Here is an 11,926-nt window from a genome sequence, read left to right on the forward strand (position 1 = left end):
AGTACACACTAAAGGCAATACTCGTAAATCCAGGGACAATTGAATAGCTCTAACATATCCCTATTGTGATCCCTGCCTGTCAGCGGAGGTTGGCACCCTCTTGAACGCAACACAGTGCCCCCGCTCCTCGGCGGCTCTCCCTGATAATCCTAGCAACCGTTTAAGCTTAAATAACAGGGAGCTATACGGTGTCACCATACCCTATATAGGTGAACAGTGCTAAGCCGCCGATTACCCCTCAATGTCTTATGAAACTTGACTTCCAGGGATTTATCAACTGTCATCCGAATTACTTTAAACAAGGAGACACAGTGCAAAATAGATACTCAAATGATCCAATCGTCCCAATGGGATCTCTAACTCTGAGTCCCAACAACAAGACATCATTGTTTTCCTAGTTCTCTATCAGCATGCCCTTCCAAACACATTTAAGGCATTACATATTGCAACATGCCCATTAGCATAGGGTTAAACCTGTGTCCATATGTATCAAAGCACAAAATAATTTTTTTTTTAAAGTATCCTCAGCATACCATACCAGGCACATACAGAGGACTAAATCTTGCAACATGCCCTTTGACATAAGGTTAAGTATTGCAACATCCCCTTCAATATGCAGTTGGACCTGTGTCCATATATAATAAGCACTATTGCACAATGCCCCTACAGTAGGTCAAAAGATAATACATTAATAAAGCCAGTAATTACTGGCAAACTTATCTGCACTCAGATGTCGCCTCTGCGCGTTTCCCTCCCATGATATAGTTCCTCAGGAGGCATATGGGAATGTCCGTGTAACCATCACATCACATCAGACTTAAGTGTAGCGCCTGGTTGCAATTACTGGCTTTACTAATACTTAACCTGTACTGTTGAAGGCAGGTAAATAGACAGGGTGGGTGTCAGGTTTGGCGGCCTCTTACACACAATTTTTATTACAAGAATGAAGAAAAATTCCAAAACTTTCCATGTTGGACAAAATTTTTAAAAAATAGACGAAAGTTTATTTTCCCTTTTTAATAACCGAATGTGGCTCTACTTCCGTCCACATGTAAATCGTTTCTCCTTATTTCAGCAGTGTGTAAAACCTTACCAGTTGCAGTTATACATTCATGCACTAGTGGGCGATGTTCACCCATAACATGGCTGATTTTCTGTAGCAGGACCTGTTATAGAAGGATAACATAGATATGGGCGCTAAAGCATTAGCAGTCATTCACTGCATGGAAAATTTAGACAATCCCTGAATCACATCTAATATTTGGCAGCAGAACACTTGTTTTTTTGTGAGAAAACAGGAGCTATTGAAAACTACTTCATGACGTTCCAACCAATTTTCCTAACTTAAATTGTGAGTTACCCATGATAGATACTAAGAGGAGGACTAGTACCGACCATATTTATATCATGTTGAGCAGATTGACATGTTAAAATTGTTTTTTCTATAAATTTCCAAATTCTGTATGTAGCATGTATTAAAAAATTGCACACCCTGCTACCTGCCTTTTGTAACAGTCAAACTGAAGATAGGCTTCAAGGGTTTGTCCATGCTTGGGACAATCTATGCGACTGCTGAACTGTGCCTATGTTTCATACTCGCACGGCCACGTTTCTCCAGAGTTCCCAGTGTGAGCAAGCACTCACATGAGATGTATACTAACTGCATACCTATAATATGGGGCCGACTAGTCTCTCGCTCTCACCGCTCACATCATGAATGGCGTGGAATCGTGACAGTGTACAGTCTGTTATCATACAGTGACGGTAGACCTCTGTCCCAAGCCCAGACAACCCCTTTAACTGCTCTATTTTATTTGCTGCTGCCGTTTTTTTGGTTAGTTGCCATTTTTAAAAAAGCAGCCAACAGAATTCTGGCTTGATTTGTGTCTTGAATAGACGAGCTGTGGCATCACGTTCCCGTCCAGCCCCAGCTCTGTCTATTTTAGTGAATTTGGACAAAAGTATTGTGAAGACTCAAAAAATTGCAACATTTTTGCACAACTGAAAGTCATGCAAAGAATTTTGAGATTTTTCAAACCTCTTTATTCTAGAATTCTGACCAAAAAGCTTTGATGAATCAGCACCAATGCGTTGTCTTTGTATTGCAGAACATGACAGGTCCTTTTTGGTCAAGAGATGATGATCCCACAAACTAAGGACTCTATTGACTCATATTTCCATAACTACACATATAATAATGAAAGCGGTCTTATTTTATTGTACATTAGTCTATTTTAACCCTTTTATATCAATTGTACTTTTCAGCAATCCCTGAAGGAACGTCACAACCTTCTGTCAAGGCAGAGAGAGGATGCCAAAGATTTAAAGGACAACCTGGACCGCAGAGATCAAGTGGTTACAGGGATCCTAGCCAAATACCTAAGCGAGACTCAGCTGCAGGACTACAAACATTTTGTGCGGCTGAAGACCACGTATTTGATTGAGCAGAAAGACCTGGATGAGAAAATAAAATTTCTCGAGGGGCAGTTAGAAGGTCTTCATACCAGCATTCCTCATTAATTGGTCTGTGGAACGCAAAGCCACATTCTTGTTGGCATTCCTTGTCATGACGGCAGAGTCCTTTGGGCTTTGAGATAATAAAGTACCGTATATTGGTGTTGATTAAGCTGCTGCTAAGACGTAACAGAATTAATTCTCATAACCCCCTTATGTAGGTGGGATTTGCTGAAAGCAATTGTGTCAGTGTTAATCAGGCCAGAAAATAAAGCCCTCGGTTGACATAGAAGGTTGAAATTAGCATTAATAAAACGGTGTGCCTTTTTTGCATAAGTTATCAATGTTTTTGTCTTTTTCAGTGTTGTTACAAATAGTGTCCATGTTATGTGGTTTCTGATTGACGCAGTCATTTCAATAAAATATATCCATATTCCTCAATGTGTTGTCATACTACTACTTTGTAAAGTCTGAGCAGTTCAATTTTAATAGGGTTGTCCTATAACCCTAACCACTGATCATGAGAACGGAGGACCTGTGTCCCCCGCTTGGAGCTGCAGCACTCGTGCTCAGCCACCGCTGGTGATCCTTGAGGGTCATAGTGATGGGTCTCTTAGTGCTAAAACATTTATCACATATAATGTAGATACATGAAAACTTGGGATATGGAGGACAGTTGTGATTTAAGGATTTCTGTTCTCGAAATGATTAGAGGTGTCTGCTTTCTAAACACTTGTAAATGTATAAGCAAGAACTCCAGAATATTTATGGGGGATTAGCTACAGAAAACCCTTGCATTTAGGCCACGTTCACACGTTCAGTATTGTGGTCAGTATTTTACATCAGTAAGCCAAAACCAGGAGTGGGTGATAAATACAGAAGTGGTGACGTGTTTCTAATAGGGCTCGCTCACACAAGTGATAGCTGATCTTTTATCACATGGCACTTGGATCAAGGTAATTCTGTGGGGCAGTGCTGATCAGTGTTTTTGTTCTCACGCCAATTCAGCACGCTGTGAGTTGCTTTGAAAATCGGATCGCACTCTCACCTATTCAAGTCTATGGGTGCATGGAAAACCTCCAATTGCACATGGATGACCTCCTAGTGCAGGCAGATTTCTGTGGGCTCACATAATGGAGAAGATGGAGAAATCTTGTTCTCCATCTTCTCCTCACCTACGATTCTCTCATCTGAGTTCAGCAATACCTTTACAGTGGCATGTAAAAGTTTGGGCACCACTGGTCAAAATTACTTTTGTTGTGAACAGTTAAGCAAGTTGAAGATGAAATCATCTCTAAGAGGGCTATAGTTAAAGAGAACACAATTCCTTTTTATTTTAGGCAAAAAAAAAAATTTGCCCTAAAATAAAAAGGAAATGTGTAATCTGTAACTTTAAGCCTTTTGAGATCATTTAATCTTCAACTTGCTTAACTATTCACAATAACAAAGAAGAAGAAGTATATGCAAATGAAGGGATGGCCGGGGACCACCACGGTGCAGGAAGACTACCATACACAAGATGAGGTGCAAACAACAAAGGGTACATTTATTGGCAGGCAAGGAATGAAGTGGATGAAGAAGATGCAAACAGGGGTATGCCATGGCAAGAGATAATTTACAAGAGTTATATTATTTAGCCTGTCCGTCAAATAGCACAGTGGTCCAACTGTTAGACTCAATATATGCCACACAAGCAAATGCAAACAATAAACAAATAATGATGCTACTTTACGTATAACCTCTCTGGCCTTTACTAAGCAGGCCACACGGCTCCCATGTACTGACCATTGAAGCCTACACTAGGCCCTAACATGTGCACAAAACAGGAACAAACTCACGGTGATGTTGGGGACTCAGATCCAGTCCCGGTGGCCCCCCTACAGTCTAGTATGGTGGTGCGCACGGCTTTCTGCCAGCTCCGTGAAATGTGGTCTTCTCCTTGCTTCTGGGTCCTGGAGATGCTTCTGGAAACTGTAAATCCCTTTCTCGGTGTCTTCGTGGCTTCTCAAACTCACACAGGACAGCCACTATCGCTGCACACGGAAACGTCTGTCAAATTTCACAAGTCCACTACGTTACAGGCTGTGGGTCCTTTCTTGCAGCAAAACAGCACAATGTTCTCTCTGCAGCAATTCCAGCTCACACCCGCTGTTCAGGCTCCACCCTCTGCACAGTCCAGTTCATTCACACAGTCTATTGCAGGGGAGAAGCAGAACATTCCATGATGCCAGACAAGGGGGTGCAGTCTCTTAAAGTGACAGCGTGTGCCGTATTGTCCATAACCGCACCACCCTCTTACATGCCTTGCCTTGCGCAGGCGTGTACTACGGAGGACAGAGAATGAACTTCAATCCAATATTGCGGCCAGCATGCAGCCAACGTGTAAGGAAAGGGTGAATCAAACCCCCGAAAACTCCGCCCTTATGACCAAAAACTGGTCCCGCCAAATTCAAGTGACAGGTTCCCTTTAATGATGGTCGTCCTCCCCATTACAGCATCAAGGTCAAAGTGTAACGAAGGAATGTGCAATGCGGAAACAGCACCTATAGAGGAGGCAACAAAGATGGAAAAACAGACAAAGCACACTGTTCTACATATCGGACTGGTGGAACCCCTGTATTAGACCTCTGGGATCTCCGGAGCTCTTGGCTGTCAGGCAAGGCTTGACTATCTTCCAGAGAAACACTTGCTGCAGGAGTCATCATGGGCTCTTGTCTGGTCTCGTCCTTGCGTGGCGGTACTGGTACATCCATGGGATTACCGTCTCTGCAGCTGAGGACCCCCTACTGTGTCAGGGACGGTCCACCACTCATCATTGATTTCACCATCAGGCATGACAGATTCAGGAAGTGGAGTAGCGCCTTCAAGCGACAATGGCATAGAACAGATCTCAGACCGGCAGGCCCGCAGCATATTTCTGTGAAGTACTCTAGGGGCAGACGTCCCACTCAATCTGCACTTTGTAGACAGGGCCATTAGCATACATTCGCTCGATTACTCTGTAAGGCTGTACTTCCCATCTCTCACTTAGTTTTCCCTTGGGGCATTTCTCTCTAATACTTGGTCTCCGGGTTTGAGCGGTAACTCTTGAGCCAGTTTACGGCCCGTATATTCTTATTCTTGCAGCTGCTGACCCGCCAACCGCCATATCGTTTGTAATCGTTGCCGATGCTCTTTCACCCATGAGGTGACAGTTCTCTCCATCAGCTCCTCCGGCTGTTCCAAATTCAGCTCAATGATCTCTTGTCCAGCTCTTCCAAATAGCTGTAGATAGGGGGTGTTACGGAAGAAGCAGGGTCAGTGGGTGCTCCCATCCGCTGGCCCGGCTGTCTTTAGCAAGACTGCATGGACCACGGCTCATACCACTGAACGCCCGCTCTATCTCCCAGTGGGCAATACACTACACAGACAACACAGGGTTAAGGTAAAACAGTGTGGCAATACTTTATTGAACCACAGCACACAATAGCAAACAGAACAATCCCAACATGGCTGCAATTGCTTGATTACATGGGCGCATATAAAATATCACTGCGTCTCCACGTATTTCCAGTATGACATGATGTCAGAGCTCCCAGGGTCGCTACCCCATCTGTGGATGAACGCACAGAGAAGAGGTAACAACAAGCATAGGGAGATGACCGAGAACTGTCCATAGAGTCCATACCAGGTCCAAAGCCAGTTGACATGATATCAGAGCTCCCAGGGTCGCTACTCCATCTGTGGATGAACGCACAGAGAAGGGGCAGCGAGAAGCATAGGGAGATGACAAAGAAATGTCCATACCAGGTCCAAAGCCAGTTGACATGATGTCAGAGCTCCCAGGGTCGCTACTCCATCTGTGGATGAACGCACAGAGAAGGGGCAGTGACAAGCATAGGGAGATGACCAAGAACTGTCCATGGTGCAGAGATGATCACTGGATCAGATCTGTGTCCTTCCAACCGGAGCCGAAAACTCCTAGGTTGTATCCTATGGAATCCTAGATCATTGTCCCTCGTGATGGTGCCATCATGAATTAGCTGCAGGCCTTTCTCTTGTCTCTTGGGTGGTTTGCAGAATGTCCGGCTGGTAGCTCTGTATTACTTCAGACTCTCCCAGGATGTGTTCTCTGATTCTTTTTATACACAAGGCACGTAAGCTATTTTTAGAATTACCCAGTGTCCTTTAGTTCAACATTTATATATAGCAAACAATGGTGATGTGATCAGATTACATAGTACTACTTGACCATTCAATCTATTTTCACAGTCTTTCCTTCTCTGCTTTAGAAGTCACCAAGCTAGTTCTGGAATTCAATGCGCAATTAGCATATCAGCACACATCAATAAACAAAGATAAACACACACTATGTACAAGTCACAGACTTACACTGTATGTTAAATGGTATCAGTTTGCAAGTCTGTCTTCTTGAACCACCAGACATAAACACTTAAATGCACAAGCCAATATACAAATGAAAAGTCAGTTCTTATTGGTTTGCAAAAAGGTAGCTGTCTGGGTAATTAAGATACAATCTGGTTTCTTCACGGGGTATAACCCGTGGTGGAGTGGACCCAATTGTTGTAGGTCCTGACCAACTCTGGCAGGTAGTCTGGCCAACACGCCTTCTTATCCTCCTCCAACGTTCTCAGCATTTGAAGTAAGGTTCGGTTGAAGCATTCACATGCTTCTTTGCCTTGAGGATAAGGGGTGGTCCGGGACCGCTCAATGCCATACATACATACGATACAGTTCTTCCATCACCTTGCCTTGGAAACATGCGCCTTGGTCAGAGTAGATGCACTTTGAGCACCCGTACACCCGGATGAAGTCTTGACAGATGGCTCGTGCCGCCGATTCTGCAGTCTGATCTCTAGTTGGGGTGACTACTGCTAACTTGGAGAAATGATCGGTCATCACCAAACAGTACTATAGCCCCCGGGGCGAGTGTCCCATGAGGAGATAGTCAATCATCAAGACTTCTAGCCGCTCCTTAGTTTGTATGGTCTGGATGGGTGCCCTCTGTTCAGTACTCTTAATAAGGTCACATACTCGACATTGCCGGCAAACCTGTTCCACCACAGGCTCCAACATACACAATACACATACCGCTGTAACCATTGGTAGGTCTTTGTGGGCCCGAAGTGAGCTCCAAATTCGTGGGCTTCTTTAGCCACTTCTTGAGCCATTCTTCCTGGGATGACTACCTGCCGCCTTACTTCCATATATTTTGGCTGTTGTCTCTTACGATATAGCACTGACTCTCGCACTTCCAGTCTATCCACTGGTGTAACACACTCTTCATTTCAGAGTCCGGATCATCTCTCTCTTGTTTTCCAGGCTTCCGCTTCTGAGTTACCCACGATTTCATCTGTCTCAACCCTTCATCTTCGTCCTGAACATGTCCCCATTCCTCATTAGTTCTCCCCCGAGATCGGGGTAATGCACAGGCCTCCCTTCTTGACTGGGCCGGAACCACTGGGGGCTTAATCTTACGAAAGTCTGGGGTTTCCTCGTCGAGTTTCTCTTCAAGATCCCCCCATTGGAGTCTCCACAGTCACTTTTGACAGCCCATCAGCATTTGCGTTTTCGGTAGCAGAGCGATAACGGATGGTAAAGTCAAACTTGGCTAGGCGAGCCACCCACCGTTGTTCTAAAACCCCAATTTAACATTCTCAACGTGGGCCAGGGGATTATTGTCTGTTCGAACTTGAATCTTGGTCCCTGTCAGGAAGCCTACAAACTTCTCAGTCATGGCCCACACTAGGGCCAGGAGCTCTAACCGGAGGGAACTGTAATTATGAGGGTTTCTTTCGCTGTCTCGCAGGGACCTGCTGGCATACCAGATGACTCATGTCCATCCTGTATCTGAGAAAGTACTGCACCAAGTCCATGAAGTCTACCATCTGTGTACAACAGTAACGGTTGATCGAAGTGTGCGTAGGCCAAGAACAGGGCTAAGGTAAGGGCATTCGTTATAGCCTGGAAGGCCTCGTCTTGTCTCTGGGCCCAAGGGATGTACTGAGTCTTCGGTACTCCAGCGGTCTCCCTCAGCAGCTCATTGAGAGGACCTGCCACTTTCGCGAAGTCTTTAACAAACCGGCGGTAGTACCCGGCGAACCCCAGAAAGGCCTGGAGTTCTCTCACTGTTGGAGGGACTGGCCATTTCAGGATAGCAGCCACTTTTTCTGGTGAGGGTAGAACTCCATCTTGTAACACTATGTGGCCCAGGTACTCAATCTCTCTCTTGAAAAGGTGGCTTTTCTTTGGCTTCACCTTCAGGTTATGAGCCCACAGTTTTCGAGTACCTGTCCAACCTGGGCAAGGTGTTCTTCGAATGAGGCCGAAAACACAATGATGTCATCCAGATATATCAGGGTAGCCTCAAAATTTAAGCCTCCCAAACCCTTTTCCATCAGCAGTTGAAACGTACCCGGAGCATTGGAGAGCCCGAAGGGCATCCAGTTAAACTTGAACAGCCCCATAGGGAGGATGAAGGTGTTTTTTTATCTTTGTCTTTCTCTGCCACGGCTACTTGCCAGTATCCGCTTGCTAGGTCCAGGGTGGAGAAGTACTTGGCTTTCCCCAACACTGTCAAGGATTCCTTGATGTGGGGCAATGGATACGAGTCTCGAACAGTGCAGGCATTGAGTTTCCTGTAATATACGCAGAACCAGAGGGTCCCATCCTTTTTCTTGACGAACACCACCGGGGCTGCCCAAGGGCTCTGACTACTCTGCACCACTCCTGAATCCAGCATCTGCCTCAGTAATGTTTTCATCTCTTGATACCTCTTGGGCGGGACAAGGGGGTGCAGTCTCTTAAAGTGACAGTGTGTTCCTTATTGTCCATAACAGCACCACCCTCTGACACAGACAACAAGGGATCACCATAAAAATTACAAATTTTATTGAGAAGCAACATACAATACATTTAAAAACACTTACAAATCCCAAATGGATAATGCACTGAGAAAAAGATCCATAATACAGAGTCAAAGACTCATAGACCCACAAACCAATAATACAAAAATAATAAATTGCTTGCTATAGATCAACAGGATTATAAATAGTCCAATCAAAAATTAAGATGGGGTATATACCATGTCCAAAAAGCAATGTATACAAATACTATTGCCACCATTATTAAATGATATCTGTAGATACATAATAACAAAAAATTAGATAACATAATCCAAACATTAAATATTAATACCTCCTCAAGGGCTCTCCTACAAAGGATATATGTAACTCATACTTAGCCCTATTTCAGTCAGGTGGTCATCCCTTTAAGGCAAGCAATATGGTTATGTGGGTACATGGACCCACGTGTATCGACACAGGAATCTGTCTTCCTCAAGGTAAGTAGTAGAGAATGATGCATGTCATCCTCATATATACAGCAAATAGTAATTAATATTAAAAAAATTCATACCAGCTGTTCGGCAGTCAGGTCAGGTCCGAACCATGTGCTAGATTTGATGGCGTCCTGTCTTTGTCAGTGCGCATGTGTGGGAAGTCATTTCCCCGGAAATCTCATGCGTCAGGGTTCACATTAACACAGTGAGGTTAGATTATAGTGCGCGTGCGCTAGCCAAGTGTTGGTCAGAAGTCAGTATTCCGACTCGCTGTTCTCAAGCTATGCTTAATGTGCATGCGTTAATCACAATTCCGAATATGCTGAGAAAAAAGGTTTCTTATTAGGCTGAAAATACTGGGTGGGCTATTTATATGGATACACCTAAATAAAATGTGAATGGTTGGTGATATCAACTTTCTGTTTGTGCCACATTAGTATATGGGAGGGGGGAAACTTTTCAAGATGGGTGGTGACCATGGCTGCCATTTTGAAGTTGGGCATTTTGGATCCAACTTTATTTTTTCCAATGGGAAGATGGTCATGTGACACATCAAACTTATTGAGAATTTCACACAAAAAAAACAATGGTTTGCTTGGTTTTAATGCAACTTTATTCTTTCATGAGTTATTTACAAGTTTATGACGACTTATAAAATGTGTTCAAAGTGCTGCCCATTGTGTTGGATTGTCAGTGCAACCCTCTTCTCCCCCTCTTGACACACTGATAGCAACATCACAGAAGAAATGCTAGCACAGGCTTCCAGCATCCATCGTTTCAGATGCTGCACATCTCGTATCTTCACTGCATAGACAATTGCCGGCAGATAACCCCAAAGATAAAAGTCTAAGGGGGTCAAATCAGGAGACCTTGGTGGCCATTCAACTGGCCCACGATGACCAATCCACTTTCCAGGAAGCTGTTCATGTAGGAATGCTCGGACCTGACACCCTTAATGTGGTTGGGCACATATAATCCTAAGTCCCAACGGTTGCATTTTAATCAATCATGAGTTTAACGAATTATACTGTACATCCTAAGTTAGAAAAGGCATGTTGGTCTCCCATGTATGATATTTATATACAGAATAACTGCGCTGGTCACAATCATCATATATAACACTTTTTGATCAAAAAGTGTTTTTGGAAACATAGTTATTTGTTTTACAAATTCTTCAAGAGAGATTAGTAAAAGATAAAGGTATATTAGTACAAGGCATTTTTAAGTTTAAACCCCTTTCTGACCTTTGACATCCTATCCCGTCGAGATGACCTGGGCCTATCTGACCCTCAACGGGATAGTACGTCATACGCGATCAGCCTTGCTCACGGGGGTGGCGCGCCAATATCGGCCGGGTGTCAGCTGATTATCACAGCTGACATCCGGCACTGTCACATTAACCCCCGGAACACTGCGATCAAACAAGATTGCAGCGTTCCGGCGGCATAGGGAAGTATCACGCAGGGAAGGGGCTCCCTGCATGCTTCCCTGAGACCCTCGGACCCTGTTCCGATAGTCTCCTCTGTCCTCCCTGCAGGCACCGGATCCAAGATGGTCACGGAGGTTCTTCCGGGTCCTGCAGGGAGGTGGCTGAGAGCACGTGGTGGCAAGCCTCCTGCACTGCCTGTCAAGATCGCTGATCTGACACAGTGCTGTGCAAAGTGTCAGATCAGCGATCTGACACTATACAGTGATGTTCCAACCTGGGACAAAGTAAAAAAGTAAAAAAAAGAAGAATTAATATGTGGAAAAATATATTTATTTTAAATTACTAAATAGAGGAAAAAAAACTATATATATACAGTATCTATCTATCTATATATATATATATATATATACAGTTAGGGCCAGAAATATTTGGACAGTGACACAAGTTTTGTTATTTTAGCTGTTTACAAAAACATGTTCAGAAATACAATTATATATATAATATGGGCTGAAAGTGCACACTCCCAGCTGCAATATGATAGTTTCCACATCCAAATCGGAGAAAGGGTTTAGGAATCATAGCTCTGTAATGCATAGCGTCCTCTTTTTCAAGGGACCAAAAGTAATTGGACATTGGACTCTAAGGGCTGCAATTAACTCTGAAGGCATCTCCCTCGTTAACCTGTAATCAATGAAGTAGATAAA

At 44.0% G+C, this 11,926-nt stretch overlaps 1 protein-coding gene across 2 annotated transcripts in view; it reads left to right on the top strand.

Annotated features, from left to right (window-relative positions):
• The window catches only part of SHROOM1 (shroom family member 1), a 105,755-nt gene extending 102,860 nt beyond the window's left edge, over positions 1–2,895 (top strand). The window contains exon 8 of one of the 2 annotated variants that reach the window (XM_069764010.1): positions 2,266–2,895. In XM_069764010.1, coding sequence (XP_069620111.1) covers positions 2,266–2,520 — 255 coding nt within the window. In that variant the 3' untranslated portion in view covers positions 2,521–2,895. The remainder of the gene's footprint in view (positions 1–2,265) is intronic. The other variant, XM_069764012.1, reaches the window with a different exon arrangement.
• The last annotated feature ends 9,031 nt before the right edge of the window (positions 2,896–11,926 follow it).

This window comes from Ranitomeya imitator, chromosome 4, assembly GCF_032444005.1.
Source record: "Ranitomeya imitator isolate aRanImi1 chromosome 4, aRanImi1.pri, whole genome shotgun sequence".
NCBI lineage: Eukaryota > Metazoa > Chordata > Amphibia > Anura > Dendrobatidae > Ranitomeya > Ranitomeya imitator.